The sequence below is a fragment of the Scyliorhinus canicula genome, chromosome 1, assembly GCF_902713615.1.
Source record: "Scyliorhinus canicula chromosome 1, sScyCan1.1, whole genome shotgun sequence".
In the NCBI taxonomy this organism is placed as follows: Eukaryota; Metazoa; Chordata; class Chondrichthyes; order Carcharhiniformes; family Scyliorhinidae; genus Scyliorhinus; species Scyliorhinus canicula.
This window is the reverse complement of record NC_052146.1, coordinates 67,266,677-67,284,151: the sequence shown is the minus strand read 5'-3', so window position 1 is coordinate 67,284,151 and position 17,475 is coordinate 67,266,677. Positions and strand designations below refer to the sequence as shown.

Below are 17,475 nucleotides of genomic sequence, written 5' to 3'. Positions count from 1 at the left end.
CCTCAGGCCTGTGCTGTGAGGCGCCCTGGCATCCCCGCGGGGCTCCGTTGTTATTTCTGCGGGCAGGCAAAACACTCCCGACAGCGCTGCCCAGCCCGTTCTGCAACGTGTAAGGGGTGCGGCAAAAAGGACCATTTCATGGTGGTCTGCCAGGCCTGGGCGGTCGCTGCGGTTCCGGGCGGCGAGTGCAGATCGCCGCTCCAACCCTCTCCACAGGTCCCGTACGGGCCACGAACATCGCCATCTTCCTCCCCCAGTGCCACGTGGGGCCTCCGGGCGTCGCCATCTTGCTCTGCCGACGCCACGTGCGGGGGATGGGCGCTGCCATTTTGTCCACCCTCAGCCATGTGCGACCAGTGGGCGCCGCCATCTTGGACCGGCTCCAAGGACCTCAGCGCGGGTGACCACACACCGCCCGATGATGATTCTGAGGGAAACACCAGCAGCTTCTGAGGGAAGGGGTCATCGAAGCTAGCAACAGCCCCTGGAGAGCTCAAGTTGTGGTGGTAAAGACCGGGGATAAGAACAGGATGGTCATCGATTACAGCCAGGCCATCAACAGGTTTAAGCAACTGGATGCGTACCCCCTACCCCGTATACCCGACCTGGTCAACAGGATCGCGCAGTACAAGGTCTTCTCCACGGTTGACCTAAAGTCCGCCTACCACCAGCTCCCCATCCACGCGAGTGATCGCACGTGCACTACGTTCAAGGCGGATGGGCGACTCTACCACTTCTTAAGTATTCCCTTCGGTGTCACAAACGGGGTCTCGGTCTTTCAGCGAGAGATGGACCGAATGATTCGACCGATACGGTTTACGGGCAACATTCCCGTATCTCGCTAATGTCAACATCTGCAGCCACGGCCAGCAGGACCACGACACCAACCTCCGCAAATTCCTCCAGACCCCAAAACTCCTGAACATAACGAATAATAAGGATAAATGTGTGTTTAGCACCAACCGTCTAGCCATCCTCGGCTACGTAGTGCGAAATGGAGTGATAGGCCCCGACCTGGAACGCATGCGCCCCCTGATGGAGTTCCCCCTCCCTCACTGCTCCAAGGCCCTGAAACGCTGCCTCGGGTTCTTCCCTTACTACGCTCAGTGGGCCCCCAACTACGCCGACAAAGCCCGTCCTCTTATCCAAACAACTACTTTCCCCCTGTCGACGGAGGCCCACCAGGCTTTCAGCTGGATCAAAGCGGATATCGCAAACGCCAAGATGCGGCCATCGATGAGTCCCTCCCCTTCCAAGTCAAGAGCGACGCGTCCGACATAGCTCTGGCGGCCACCCTCAACCAAGCGGGCAGACCTGTGACCTTCTTCTCCCGTACCCTTCATGCTTCCAAAATCCGCCACTCTTCGGTTGAGAAGGAAGCACAGGCCACAGGCCATAGTAGAAGCTGTGCGACATTGGAGGCATTACCTGGCCGGCAGGAGGTTTACCCTCCTCACGGACCAATGGTCGGAAGCTTTCATGTTCGACAATGCGCAGCGGGGCAAGATAAAGAACGATAAGATCTTGCGGTGGAGGATCGAATTATCCATCTATAACTACGAGATCCTGTATCACCTCGGGAAGCTAAACGAGCCTCCTGATGCCCTGTCCCGCGGCACATGTGCCTTCACGAGGACCTCGGCCACCCGGGGGTCACTCATTTCTTCCATTTCATAAAGACCCACAACCTGCCCTACTCCATCGAGGAGGTCAGGACAGTCACCAGGAACTGCCACATCTGCGCGGAGTGCAAGCCGCACTTCTACTGTCCGGAGAAAGTGCATCTGATAAAGGCTTCCCGTCCCTTTGAATGCCTCAGCATGGACTTCAAAGGTCCCCTCCCCTCTACCAACTGCAACACATACTTCCTCAACGTGATTGACGAGTACTCCCGCTTCCCGTTTGCCATTCCCTGCCCCGACATGACCACAACCACCATCATCAAAGCCCTCCACAGCATTTTTTCCATGTTCGGATTCCCCCCCTACATACAGTGATAGGGGGTCCTCCTTTATGAGTGACGAGCTGCGTCAATTCCTGCTCAGCGGGGCCATTGCCTCGAGCAGGACGACCAGTTACAACACTCGGGGTAACGGACAGGTCAAGAGGGAGAACGGAACGGTCTGGAAGACCATCCTGCTGGCCCTACAGTCCAGGAATCTCCCCGTCCCCCGCTGGCAGGAGGCCCTCCCAGACGCCCTCCACTTCATCCGGTCTCTGCTCTGCACTGCAACTAACCAAACACCGCACGAACGTCTCCTAGTTTTCCCCAGGAAGTCCTCAGGGATCCCGCTTCCGACCTGGCTGGCAGCCCCCGGGCCCATCGTGCTCCGGAAACATGTGCGGGCGCACAAGTCGGACCCGTTGGCCGAGAGGGTCCACCTACTCCATGCTAGCCCCCAGTACGCGTACGTGGAGGACCCCGACAGCCGACGAGACACGGTGTCCCTACGGGACCTGGCGTCCGCCAGATCCCCTCCCTCGCCCTCGCCCTCGCCACCAGCCCCCGCCCCCCCCCCCCACTGGTGCACCTCACTGTCGCCCCCTTCCCTGGACAACTGGTTTTCCTGCCTGCCCCCCCCCCCCCCCCCCCCCCCACCGCTGCACTCTACAGACGCTCCCTTCCCTGGTCAGTCAACCTCTCCACCAGCGCCAGCGAGAAGCCTGGACGCCCCCTCCTCGGGTGGGCCACCTTCACCAGCACCATCTAGGGGTGTTGAAGCCGCTACGGGGACTGGATCCACGCTCCAGGAGTCACAGACGCCTGCACCTCCACCGACGTCTCCGCCGAAGCTCCGTCGATCGCAAAGGACAACTAAGCCCCTGACCATCTGATTGAGTCACTATGAACTGTATATAGACTTTTAATGTGACATGTACATGGCCAATTGCGAAATTGTATACAGTCTTTGTAAATAGTTATGGGCCAGGGGGCAGACGCAGTACGAGAGTAGTGCAGTACCTCAACACTAGTCATATTACCAGTATGCCATTCAACCTGTGCGGACCACCAGTTATGGTCGGGCGACCAAGCCGCCACCACTCCCCCCGCCGGATTCTTTTTTTCAACAGGGTGTGAATGTGGTGGTATGACTAGAGGTACTACGGTACCTAGCAATGCCGAGACACCATTGGTGGAAAAGGCTCGCTGCTCATTGGCCCGATGGTATGTAACACTTGTTATCCATTGGTTAGAATTGTAAGGTAGCTCTGCCCAGTAAGGCGGGGTATAAGAGCCCGTGTATCCCCCCACAGCTTCCTTTCTGTACCTGAGCTGCTGGGGGAAACATCTTGTCTATTAAAGCCTTCAGTTCGGACTACAACCTCGCTTCTGTGGTCATTGATAGTGCATCATCCATCCCATCACTCTTTCCGTTGTCGCTGCCCAGTGGCAGAATTGTAGATTTTGGAGGGCTAATCCTTCCCTGGATTTTGTTTTCTGTGGAATCTTTTTTGTGATCCTAACATTCTTTCCCTCACATACAAACGCCATGATTAACTTGTTCAGTGAGTAAAAAAAGGCCTTGGGGATATAGATCGGGATGGATCTTAGTAGGAAGAGGTACTTGGGCAATCCGTTCATTTTGATTGTCTGTACCCTCCCCGCCAGGGAGAGTGTTCCATCACTGCAGGTCCTTTATGACTTCCTCTTTCAGACTGGTCAAGTTCCATTTGTGGATCCCCGTCCAGTCATGAGCGATTTGGATCCCCAGGTAGCGTAACTTGTGTCGGGCTTGTTTAAACTGCAGTCCCACTAATGCTGTCCCTCCCCCTTGCGGGTTCACCGGGAAGATCTCGCTTTTGCTCATGTTGAGTTTGTAGCCCAAGAAGGCAGCAAACTCTTTCAGGAGCACGATGATTCCTTCCATGCTGCTTTGTGGGAGAGCTCCCCATTCTAACCATACTGATAGAACTTCGCTCTCTGACCTATTGTGTCTCGGTTAAGTAACACCTCCATTTTGGGATCCAGAAACAGCTAACCCCTTGCCGAGACAAGTAGCAAGAATGATGCTCTAGGCGCACAGGCAGATGTGAGTGAACTGCTCCAACTTCACAGATGATGCCACTAAAGCTAAGAAGAAAAGGAGAATGAAAGAGCTGGCTATTTTTTTTAAAAAGAGAAGGAAGGGTAAGGGAAGAATCGAGGACACAGTTGGTTTACCGGGTAGCAGCTGTGATAGTGAAGACACAACCATCGGTAATAAGGCCAATATACAAGAACACACATGGAGTTGGAAGCATCGCTTTAATAGGCTGAAATAGTTGGTGACTCAAAGACCAGACAGAAAACCGGTCTTTCGAAAAATTAAACAAGATCACATATTCGGCCAATGTTCCGGCGACCAACAAGAAGATGTCATTAACGTGAAAGACTGAACGTGTAATGAACTGTGTAGAAGGGACACATTTTAAATTGTTATGCATATCATGTTTTGTAAAGCAAGGTTAGATTTGTTAAACGTTTATATTTCCAAAGGAAGGGGGATGTTGTGATATGCATCACAATGCATATAATTGGATATAAGACCTCCGACCAGCAGATGGGGAATGGTGCTCCACCATGTGACTCCACTGATCCACGACCTCTGACCAGCAGGTGAGGGGTCAGTGTTCCACCATTTGACTCGAGAGATCCGGCAGTTGGTAGTGAGTCGTACTGGAGGACTTAGAAGTACCTCCAGGAGAATTCACTTATTCGTTACTATTTGTATTATAGTTCATTAATTATCTTTCCGTGTGTTCATTTTGTTAATGAACTATCTTACAAGTCAATAAACTAGATGTGTGTGCATCTTTCCCATGGCCACAACACAGAATATAGCAGTCAGCATCCTTTTCCTTGGCAGTATAAATTGTTTTATCATTTTGAAATGTGACATTCATGCTTTTGTCCTGATAAGTGCAAGGGGAAATACTTTGGCAACATGTTTCTCCGTTCTGCAATATTCAAGTTCTTTCCTGCCAAGCGACTGTTTGTTAAGTAGAAAATTGCAGTTCCAATGATCAATTCAAGTGCTCAAGAGTGTGATATGGAGACCAGAACTGTACGCAGTTCTCCCAGAGCGATACAGAGACCAGATCTATACACAGTTCTCCCAGAACGATAGAGACCAGAACTGTACGCAGTTCTCCCAGAGCGATACAGAGACCAGATCTGTACGCAGTTCTCCCGGAGCGATAGAGACCAGAACTGTACGCAGTTCTCCCAGAGCGATACAGAGACCAGATCTGTACGCAGTTCTCCCGGAGCGATAGAGACCAGAACTGTACGCAGTTCTCCCAGAGCGATACGGAGACCAGATCTGTACGCAGTTCTCCCAGAACGATAGAGACCAGAACTGTACGCAGTTCTCCCAGAGCGATACGGAGACCAGATAGTGTCAAATGTTGGCACCCGTCGAGCAGTGATTTGCTTATTGGAGTGACTTGCTTGGTGGCCAGCACAGACACGATGGGCCGAAGGGGCTCTTTCTGTGCTGTAAAGCTCTGTGAACTCCTGGGAATTGAGCTGAAAGTTCTGAAGGGCTCAGAAATTGTAAACACTGTTGTTCCACAGCATCTGTTCTTTATTCTGTTCATACTTCAGTACGTGCTGCTTGTAGCCTGCTGTTCTCCTGGGCAGTCATTGTACCCCACTCTTACAGCCCACTGATGCCAGTATGCATTCTCTATATAATAGTTATTAGCCAAAACATATCCTCGTTTGTAAATTATACAATTGACATTAACACTGAACATTAATAATCTGTTGCTTGTAGGCTCTGTTGGCTGTGAGAGATAAAGCGAGGTGGCTTAAGGGAAAAGAGAAATTACTGATTGAGGCCCAGAAGGGAGCCTTTCATAATCCAATGGCACTGTCTCAACTGCTACCTGTCCTACATGAAAAAACCTACCTGGATATTGGCCAAATAGACTGCAGCAAAGAGCGTGGTAAGCAAAGGATGAGATTTTACTAAGATGAGCTGCTAAGAAAGATAGGGGAATCACTGAGGTAAACATTGCTTAGCTGCAGGGAGAGGGCAGCATGCTGCCAAGGTAACGTATTACATGGACTTGTAAAAGAAACGGAGCTTGAGGACTGATTCTCCTTCTCCACAACAGCCACAAAGTATGGTTTAGCCATTGCTTCTGCTATATTTTTATTCCTCCAGTATGATTTGGGAGCTAGATGTCTCTGTGTATATAAACTTTAGTTTAACAGACTGCCTTACAGCCTGTGTATGGAACTAACAATTCATAAGTCCACAGCATATGGTGTGGTTTGCAAAATATGTTTGATGAAACTTCAGTATTTGTATTTAAAGATACGATTATTTCAGACATCTGAGAACGACAAGATATAACATGGTGGCAGTGGGTGTCTGTGAGTAAAACCCAGGCATTATAATTGAAATAAATGCTGAATTAGATTTGAGAAAAATCAACCCAAATTAGTGACGGAGAAAAACGGGAGAAAACTGTAGAAACAAAATGGCCACCACAAGAATGAGAACACAGCTACTGGCAAGGATGAATTGAGAGGCTGATGATTTCCTCGAGGCGTTTGAGAAGTTTTACACTATGATACAAAGCTCGGCATATTTTGCATGCAAATTTAAAAATCAGTATAGTCCATTTCAGTCTTTCTTTCCCAACTTTAAACGTTCCATTCTTCTCTCATCTTAAAGTTATGATAAAGTATCTGCGATTACATTTTCTCTGCCTGCTCCATGTATAATTTTCAAGATAATGATCTTTATTATTGTCACAAGTAGGCTTACATTAACACTGCAATGAAGTTACTGTGAAAATCCGCCGGAATGTGGCGACTAGGGGCTTTTCGCAGTAACCTCATTTGTAGCCTACATGTGACAATAAGCGATTTTCATTTCAGTTTTTCATTTCCTCCCCTAGTCGCCACATTCCGGCGTCTGTTCGGGTACACTGAAGGAGAATTCAGAATGTCCAAATTACCGAACATGCACGTCTTTTGGGACTTGTGGGAGGAAACCGGAGCACCCGGAAGAACATAGAACATAGAACATTACAGCGCAGTACAGGCCCTTCAGCCCTCGATGTTGCGCCGTCCTGTGAAACCCCTCTAAAGCCCATCTACACTATTCCCTTATCGTCCATATGCCTATCTAATGACCATTTGAATGCGTTTAGTGTTGGCGAGTCCACTACTGTTGCAGGCAGGGCATTCCACGCCCTTACTACTCTCTGAGTAAAGAACCTACCTCTGACATCTGTCCTATATCTATCTCCCCTCAATTTAAAGCTATGTCCCCTCGTGCTAGATATCACCATCCGAGGAAAAAGGCTCTCGATGTCCACCCTATCTAATCCTCTTATCATCTTGTATGCCTCAATTAAGTCCCCTCTTAACCTTCTTCTCTCTAACGAAAACAGCCTCAAGTCCTTCAGCCTTTCCTCATATGATCTTCCCTCCATACCAAGCAACATTCTTGTAAATCTCCTCTGTACCCTTTCCAATGCTTCCACATCCTTCCTATAATGTGGCGACCAGAACTGCACACAATACTCCAAATGCGGCCGCACCAGAGTTTTGTACAACTGCAACATGACCTCATGGCTCCGAAACTCAATTCCTCTACCAATAAAAGCTAACACACCTTACGCCTTCTTAACAACCCTCTCAACCTCGGTGGCAACTTTCAGGGATCTATGGACATGGACACCGAGATCTCTCTGCTCGTCCACACTACCAAGAATCTTACCATTAGCCCAGTACTCTGCCTTTCTGTTATTCCTTCCAAAATGAATCACCTCACACTTTTCTGCATTAAACTCCATTTGCCACCCGTCAGCCCAGCTCTGCAGCTTATCTATGTCCCTCTGTAACTTGTAACATCCTTCTGCACTGTCCACAACTCCACCGACTTTAGTGTAATCTGAAAATTTACTCACCCATCCTTCTACGCCCTCCTCCAGGTCATTTATAAAATGACAAACAGCAACGGCCCCAAAACAGATCCTTGTGGCACACCACTAGTAACTGGACACCAGTCAGAGCATTTCCCATCAACCACCACCCTTTGTCTTCTATCAGGTAGCCAATTTCTGATCCAAACCGCTAAATCACCCTGAATCCCATGCCTCTGTATTTTCTGCAATAGCCTACCGTGGGGAACCTTATCAAACGCTTTACTGAAATCCATATACACCACATCAACTGCTTTACCCTCATCCACCTGTTTGGTCACGACCTACCCTTCACAAAACCATGTTGACTATCTCTAATCAAATTATTCCTTTCCAGATGATTATACATCCTATCTCGTATAAACCTTTCCAAGACTTTTCCCACAACAGAAGTCAACTCACGCAGACACTGGGAGAATGTGCAGACTCCGCACAGACAGTGACCCAAGCGGGGATCGAAACTGGGACCCTGGCACTGCGAAGCAACAGTGCTAACCACTGTGCTACCATGCCACCCATGGTGTGATCTAAGAAACTTATTCAATGAAGATCCAGCATTGAAATTTTAAAGGGTGATTATTTTGAACTTCTATGAATCGCAAGGTATAATAACTTCACACCACCCAATGGTGACAGACACATGATCAGTATGTGGGGCAAGGGTCAGAAATTCACAATGTGGTCTCTGTATGGTTTCATTTCAATGATACAACCTGTATAATTCTGCTTCTCTCTGAATAGATGGCCAAAAGCACAGTCACTCGGTTACCACTAGTCACCAGACTGAACCTAACTCAAACCGTCAGACTGGGTTTGTTCATCTCACAGTCAGGAACATAAACAGGGTTGTCATTTACACAGCCGAGCTGCCACTATATCAGAGGACGTCTCTCCTTGAAGTATTGAATGAAGCAAAAACGAATGACACAAATTTCAAGTAAGATCATAAATTTGTAGATGTTTCGGTGTATCCTGCAAAATTTTGCATAGTGTTTGCAACACAGAAACAGAAGAATTCCATCCCAGTATTATATTGGGAGGCACGGTAGCGTAGTTGTTTCCCAGCTCCAGGGTCCCATTTTCGATTCCCGGCTTGGGTCACTGTGACACGTTCTCCCTGTGTCTGTGTGGGTTTCCTCCGAGTGCTCCGGTTTCTTCCCACATGTCCCGAAAGACGTGCTGTTAGGTAATAATTTGGACGTTCTCAATTCTCCCACTGTGTACCTGAACAGGTGCTGGAATGTGGTGACTAGGGGATTTTCACAGTAACTTCATTGCAGTGTTACTTGTGACAATAAAAGTTATTAAAGATTATTAATATAATAATAATAAAGTGGAGGCATGGAAAATCCCGCCACAAAGCTCCAATGCAGTCTAACCTTATAGGTCACTGTCCATGTGGAGTTTGCACATTCTCCCCGTGTCTGCGTGGGTCTCACCCCCACAACCCAAAGATGTACAGGGTAGCCGGATTGGCCACGCTAAATTGCCCCTTAATTGGAAAAAAAAGAATTGGGCACTTGAAATTTTAAAAATAAATAAATATATCCCTGGCTAGTTTACGCTCCTTCTAGTTTTTTCCCTTTTCTAAATCAATGCTTTGCTAATCTTTAAACCTCTCCCAATCTTCAGACCTACTACTGTTACATTATAAGCCTCTTATTTTAACCTAAAATTACCCTAGCTTCCCCGGAAAGCACATGGATAGATGGTTTTTAATAAATTTATAGTACCCAATAATTCTTTTTCCCAATTAGGGGGCAATTTAGCATGGCCAATCTAACTAACCTGCACTTCTTTGGGTTGTGGGGGTGAAATCCATGCAGACATGGGGAGAATGTGCAAACTCCACACGGTCTGTGACCCGGGGCTGGGTACGAACCCAGGTCCTCAGCGCCGTGAGGCAGCAGTGCTAACCACTGCGGCACCATGCTGCCCGGGTAGATCTTTCTCAATGAGTGTTTGTTTTTAATGGCAGTGTGTATTTTTGTTGAACATTTAGAATTGTTTATTTATATGTTTCCCACTGTTTATTTGTCACCATGGGCTGGATTCACCACCCTGCCGTGCCACATTTCTGCCCCGACCCGCCAGCGAGATTCTCCATTACGCTGGCCGGTCAATGGGGTTTCCCATTGTGGGGCATCCCCAGGCTGTCGGGAAACTTCTGGGTGCCGTCAAAATGGAGAACCCCGACCCATATCTTTCAATCCACTTGCCCAATCAACCTTGGCCAGCCAATGGCGCAGTGGTTAGCCCTGCAGCCTCACAGCGCCGAGGTCTCCGGTTTGATCCCGGCTCTGGGTCACTGTCCGTGTGGAGTTTGCACATTCTCCCCGTGTCTGCGTGGGTTTCACCCCCACAACCCAAAGATGTGCAGGGAAGGTGGATTGGCCACACTAAATTGTCCATTAATTGAAAAAAAAGAAATTGGATACTCAAAATTTATTTTAAAGAAATCTTAGCCAGCTCTGTCCTCCTAGCCATGTAATTGAAGATAAATTTAAGATTCATGTTTTGGACTTGAATATGTCGCTACCAAACCTCAAACAGAATTCAATTGTATTATGAGCACCTTCTCCCAGAGAATCTTTCACTTTAACGCCACTAAATAACCCCACTTGGGAGTATTGCACAATACCAGATCTAAAATAGCTTCGCCCCTAGGTGGTTCCACAACTTGTTCTAGGATCCTGTTGCAAAAATGGGCTACAAACTCATCTTCCAGACTACCTTTGCCAATTTCATTTCTCCAATTTATTTGGAGATTAAAGTCCACCAAGATTATTACATTGCCTTTGTTACAAGATAATGCTCTGTCCAATGGTAAGGCATTCAAGCAGGGTTATAAGATAATCCAAGGTATACAGATAATTTAAATTACTGCACAAGGCCTAGCCACAGTTTGTAGTCACACAGGTACCTCCTAAAAGAGGCCACGGTCCAGTTATTAGGACCAGGAACCTTGGTCCTTTTTCTAAATAATGACACTGAGTTTAATGCTAGCATCCTCGCCACTGCATTGGCAGAGAATGGCCAACCTAGTGCCAACCTGGAGCCCTCTGATATGTAACAGCTAACACATGATATGTATACTCACTGGACTATGCAGAGAGTCTTAATTACATTCGGCACTGTTCTTCTCGACTCTGGTGCTGAGCATTTCTGGTCTTTGCTCTTTCAGGCGAGGAACTGGTCAATTGATGGAGCTTAATTCCTGCATTTCAGTAACCGTTAAAACATTTTGCTTCCTCCCTACTTCCTGTAGTTTTGAGACCAAGCAGACTCTGTGGGGACCTTTTCTGACCTCAGTACACCACCTAAGGGCACAAGATACAGCAAGAACCTATTGGCATCTGATTACAGGAGAGAACACCCCACTTAAAAAAGGTGAGAAATAATTTGGGCCAGTGATGGCTCAGTCCAATGGTAATATATTATATATATATAAAAAGCCCCCAATAAAAGCAAATTACTGCAGATGCTGAAATCTGAAACCAAAGAGAAAATGCTGGAAAATCTCAGCAAGTCTGGCAGCATCTATAGGGAGAGAAAAGAGCTCATGTTTCGAGTCCAGGTGACCCTTTGTCAAAGCAGTTCGTATTCTTCCAAGGTCACAGGGAACCTGATGGTCCATACCCCGTGATCCTCATGAGAGTTAACGCCCCCCCCCCCCTCCCCAACAAAGTCCGAAATGGTGTCTGCCACGATAGATTGCTGAGCTGGGCCGGCCTCTGGCCCTCTTTGCCCTGGGTTGGCACTTGGGCGTTGTCGGTGCAGGTCCCGGGCGGTGTGTACCGCTTAGGGAACTGTCATTTCTGAGTCGAGCGTCTCAGTTGTGTCACCGACGTCGGACGGACTTCCGTATCCTAGTCCTCAACAGCCGCTGGTGGCTGTCTCTCCAAATCAAGATCCTCTGCCTTCAACATTTTGGAGTCCTGGGAAGCTGGGACCTGTGGTGACGGTGTCAGTGCCAGCGGAGGTGGTGACTGAACAAACCGTGTTGGCTCATCCAAACGGGGGTTGACTGACGCTGGAGCTCTACTGCAGAGGTTATCCACATACCGATTTGACTCCAGATGTGCCACGTACAACACCAGTGTGTCAGCGTGACGATGACGTCTGTAATCCACGTAACTCCATCACCGAAATTTCAGACATGCACCACGTCGCCGGGTGAAAAACACCTGAGGTGCGCACCTGCCAGAGTCCGATAGCGACCATTTCTGCCCATTGCGGATGTACCGCCTATGTTCGGCAATGCAAGGCTCGGGCGTATGTGGAGGCACCACCCCATGATCAACTCTGAGCCGCCCCCTTGGTAACATGGGGTGTGGCTCTGTAACAAAAAGGAAAATGGGCCAAGCATGTCTCGAAGGAACCCACAGGCTGTTTTCTCATTCCCTGCTTGAACATTTGGACCGCCCGTCAGCCAAATCGCTGGAAGCTGGGTGACATGGCTCGGTGCGGACATGACCAATCGCATTCATCCCTAAAAACGGCCTAAATTCCACACTGGTGAACACTGTCCCATTGTTGGCAAAGAGGACCTCCAGGATGCCATGCGTACTAAATGACTGTCGGGGCCTGTCGATCATGGCTTTTGGGGTCGTCGACGGCATGCGGCAAACGTCCACCCATTTTGAGTGGGCGTCAACAAGGATCAGACACAATGATCCCTGGAAAGGGCTAGCAAATTCAATGTGGAGTCAAGACCAAGGTTGTCCTGGCCGCGCCCAAGGGTGATGGTATGCTGCCAGCAGAAGCTTCTGGCACAGGCTGGCTGCTGGACGGGTTCCTCGATCTCTGTATCGATGCCTAGCCACCACACATAGCTTTGGGTCAGCATTTTCATTTTAGAGGGTGCCCATTATGGGAGATCCCCCAAGATGGGGCAATGTCCGTTCTGTAGGACCACAACTCGAGTCCCCCACAAAAGGATACCATCTTCTGTACTGAACTCTGCGATCTTTCTTTGTGTGAAGGCTTTCAGGCCATCAGGCAAAGTGAGATGTTGGATCCCGTAGACGATGATGTTCCGATCACGGGCTAGTTGGAATTCCATCTGGGTTCAGGCATGTATCTGGGAAGCTGTGATGGGCAATGTGTCCATAAAATGTAAGACTACCTCCATGGCACAGGTGGGTGCCGGTGGCAGGGGAAGGTGACTCGAGGCATCTGCATGAGGGATCTTCATCCCGGGGCAGTGCTTTAACACGTCTTCGTAAGCTGCCAACAGTAAAGTCCATCTCTGGATCCGTAGGTGCGACGGGATGATTGCCCTAGCCTCTTTGAACAAACCCAACAGAGGCTTGTGATTTATCAACACCATGAATGTATGCCCATAGACTTATTAATAGAATTCTTTAACCGCAAATACCATGGCCAGTCCTACCTTCTCAATTTGGCAGTAATTTTGCTTGGCCATGGCAAGAGTCCAGGGTGTGAATGCGATGGGCCACTATGCTCCATCATCTATTTAATGAGCCAAAACCATTCCAATGCCGTAAGGCGAGGGGTTGCAGGTGATCACCAACTGCCTGGCGGGCTCGAAGTGGGTAAGCAGCTGTGAAGACGAGAGCTGATTCTTCACCTCTGTAAAGGCTGTTGCTCCATTTTGGTCCATGCTAAAACCAAGGTACGTGACCTCCCAGGTGTGGAACACTCATTTCTCATTCCGGAGCTGAACCCCAGCAGCCGAAAAATGGTGGAGTACTTCATTGAGATTTCTCAAACAATCTTGGTCTGATGTTCTGGTGACAAACACGGCATCAAGGTAGACTGTGACTCACTGTCCGTGTGGAGTTTGCACATTCTCCCTATGTCTGCGTGGGTTTCACCCCCACAACCCAAAGATGTGCAGGTTAGGTGGATTGGCCACGCTAAATTGCCCCTTAATTGGGAAAAAAATAATTGCGTACTCTAAAGTGAAAAAAAAAAGTAGACCGCAACATACGGTAAGCCCCACAGTATGTTTCCATCTCTCGCTGGAATATCGCACATGCAGATGGCACCCAAAAGACAATCGGGTATACTCATAAAAGCCCCGGTGTGTATTCACTGTTATGTATTTCCTGGACTCTGGGTCCAAAACCGCTGGAGGTAATCATGGCTCACATTGAGCTTCATAAAGGAATGGCCTCCTCTGAGCTTGGAATAAAGATCCTCGATTCTTAGTATGGGGTAACAGTCCAATCAGGAAACCCAATTTAGCATCATCTTGTAATCCTTGCAAAGTGTTATGGTGCCATCGGGAATGACAAGCGCTACACAATCTGCAAATTGTATGGGGTGGATGATGCCCAAACTCACGAGGCACGGAAATATCTCAGCTGCGCTGATGGATCAGTGCTAATTATCACCGTGGCTCCCTGAATGATGCCCAACCCCTTCTGGAAAACTTTGGGGTATTTTGCATGTTTGCCGGTTGGTCCATGTGAGCACATCTGAGAAAACCTGCCAGTGGAGGCGAAGACGCTTCAGGCAGTCTCGGCCCAGTCATCTAGGGCCACCACCTTGCAATGGCAAGCATGCAGATTATTGTCCGTATCCGACAGGACCATCGAAGTCCCAGCGATTTCCAACAGCTCTCCGGTAAAGGTGGCCAAAAAAGCCTCCATATCCTGCGAAGTGAAAACTGATATCCCTCACTGGATTCGATCTAAGGTGCATCGGCTGATGACAGAGACTGTTCCTGAATCTAGCGTCATCAAGATTGGGAGGAAAGCATGGTGGAGCAGTGGTTAGCACTACTGCCTCACGGCGCCAAGATCCCATGTTCGATCCTGGCCCTGGGTCACTGTCCGTGTGGAGTTTGCACATTCTCCCTGTGTTTGCGTGGGTTTCACCCCCACATCCCAAAGATGTGCAGGGTAGGTGGATTGAACATGCTTAATTGCCCTTAATTGGAAAAAATGAATTGAACACTCTAAATTTATATATTTCAAAAAAAGATTGGGTGGCCATTGATGTGCAGCGTGACTCGTTTCGGTGCAATGCTCGGTACAATGATGCAATTTAGTTGGCAATCCTCAGTAGCGTTGTCTAAACAAAATGCCCACAATCAGGGAAGGCAGCCATACCTGGCAGTGTGGTGGGTGGGCAGGCCATCTCCCCAGTGCCTCTGACCTTGGTCCAGGCAGCCAGGTTCATTGCTAGGTCTTCAGGATCAGGGTAAACCGCCCGTCTGGTATCTGGGCCCTTCTGACACGATCCACCCCTCGATGGCTGTGCCCCCCAGGATTGGGAGTTTGTGTCACCCAAATAAAAAGGCCTTTCTCTGCGGGAGGCTGAACACCCAAGGCTGAGAACATAGAAGATAGGAGTAGGAGGAGGCCTCTTGACCCTCCGCGCCAGCTCCGCCATTCATCACTATCATGGCTGATCATCCAACTCAATAGCCTAATCCTGCTTTCTCCCCATAGCCTTTGATCCCATTCTCCCCAAGTGCTATATCCAGCCGCCTCTTGAATATATTCAAAGTTTTAGCATCAACTACTTCCTGTGGTAATGAATTCCACAGGCTCACCACTCTTTTGTGTGAATAAATGTCTCCTTTTGCAGGATAGAGCTATTTCAATTGCCCTCTTTAGGTCTAGTTGCGGTTTGGTTAATAATTTTCTCTGAGTCGCTATGTTGAGGATTCCACAAACTGATCTATCTCGCAGCATTTCGGACAGTGAAACCCCAAATTCGCAGAAATCCGCGAGCTTCCACAGGTGAGCCAAAAAGTCTGTCACGGACTTCCCCGGGATCTGTTCGGTGGTATTGAAATGGTAATGATTATGGACCTGACCTGAGCTTGAAGTGTTCACCCACCAATGCGACCAAATCCGTGAAAGATTGTGTGTACGATGCATTGGGGTATGTCAGGTGCTTGATCATGTTGTACGTGGCAGCCCCGCAAGTTGTCAGAAGGATGACTGTTTGGCGCTCATCCCCAATAATGATATTGACATGAAAAGAAATTGCCACATATTGTGACCAGCCATCCGTACCAGCCTCAAGCTTTCCTTAGTGTGGCATGTCTGCCGTCGGTGGGAGGCCTCTTGAGGCCTAAATAAAAAAGGGGAGCTGAGGTCCGAGAATTCGGACCGCCTGCAGCTCCACTTACACTCGTCGCTCGTGTTAGATCCTGACAGAGCGGCCACATGGAAACAATGGTAAAGATTAACAATAAAGTCTCCACCCCTTTACCAGGGCAGTTTGTATTCTTCTGAGGTCACGGGGAACCTGATGGTCCACACTCTGTGACCCTCAGGTGGGTTACAACATTAATATATCTCAGAAAGTGGGCCAACCCTGGGTCATTTTAATGTGACCAATCCACCTACCCTGCATACCTTTGGATTGTGAGGGTGAGACCCACGCAGACATGGGGAGAATATGTAAATTCCACATGGACAGTGACCTAGGGCCGGGAGCGAACCCAGGTCCTCAATGAGATTGTATATTAATAACCTCTTAGATGCTGAATTAACTTGCCCCTCACTGCCACTCAAACAGTGACCCTTTATCTTTATTCATGCTGTGTTTTCAATCTTCTCTTTGCAGGGATTAAGGATTATCATCCTCAACCAGGAGAGCACATCCTCCTGCAGCTAAGTAATTTCTAGCAAAAGCACATTGAGCTGCTTTCCTTCACCTCAGCTGCCCACACGCCCGTGTCCAGTTTACTCAGTGACTGATTAATACTTCGAGCACTAAATAGAAGTTTAGCAATCAAGAATCTTTAACCTAATAAAAAATAATCATTAGCTTTTTGCATTCTGACATAACAACTGGTCCTAGATCTCAAGTAGCGAATGACATTGGCACTCCCAGCTAACCAGCTCCTGCCACAACTACAGATTGAGCAAGTGTCCGATTTATCTTGCCTTGTTGGCAAAGATTCCGATTGACCTTCACATTATCGTATCAAGCACACAGTTCACAATCTTTCCTTTTTTCTTAAGTTCATTTTTTGCTACCAAAGACTGTTAATGTGGGCGAAGTCTCCCTCCATTCACCTATATAATAATTTTTATTATTGTCACAAGTAGGCTTATTAATCATGCAATGATGTTACTGTGAAAATCTCCTAGTCACTGCATTCCGGCACCTGTTTCGGTGCACTGAGGGAGAATTCAGAATGTCCAAATTACCTAACAGCATGTCTTTTGGGACATGTGGGAGGAAACCGGAGCACCCGGAGGAAACCCAGGCAGATGCGGAGAGAACATGCAGACTCCGCACAGACGGTGACCCAAGCTGGGAATCCAACCTGGGACCTTGGCGCTGTGAACAACGGTGCTAACTACTGTGCTACCGTGCTGCCCACATATTGAGGAATATGCAGCCAACCAGATTTCCATGGACTTAGCAAGTGTATTATGGTGTGCCCTACTTTTCCAGAAGTGACGACTTGCTGGGATACAGTGCAATATGGTGATAAAGCATCTCAAAAAGTGCCATGGAGAACATAGCTTCATAAAACGTCTGGGAAAACGTAATGATATTGGCCGAGAGATGCTCGGAAGTGGAGGTAAAAAGCCAAGACAACTGAAAGCA

General features: G+C 48.4%; 1 protein-coding gene across 2 annotated transcripts in view; it reads left to right on the top strand.

Annotated features, from left to right (window-relative positions):
* tcn2 (transcobalamin II) overlaps positions 1-17,062 on the top strand; it is a 55,834-nt gene extending 38,772 nt beyond the window's left edge. For both annotated transcript variants that reach the window (XM_038792255.1, XM_038792266.1), the window contains exons 7-10: positions 5,760-5,931; positions 8,668-8,863; positions 11,195-11,316; positions 16,480-17,062. In XM_038792255.1, the coding sequence (XP_038648183.1) occupies positions 5,760-5,931; positions 8,668-8,863; positions 11,195-11,316; positions 16,480-16,541 (552 nt within the window). In that variant the 3' untranslated portion in view covers positions 16,542-17,062. The remainder of the gene's footprint in view (positions 1-5,759; positions 5,932-8,667; positions 8,864-11,194; positions 11,317-16,479) is intronic.
* The last annotated feature ends 413 nt before the right edge of the window (positions 17,063-17,475 follow it).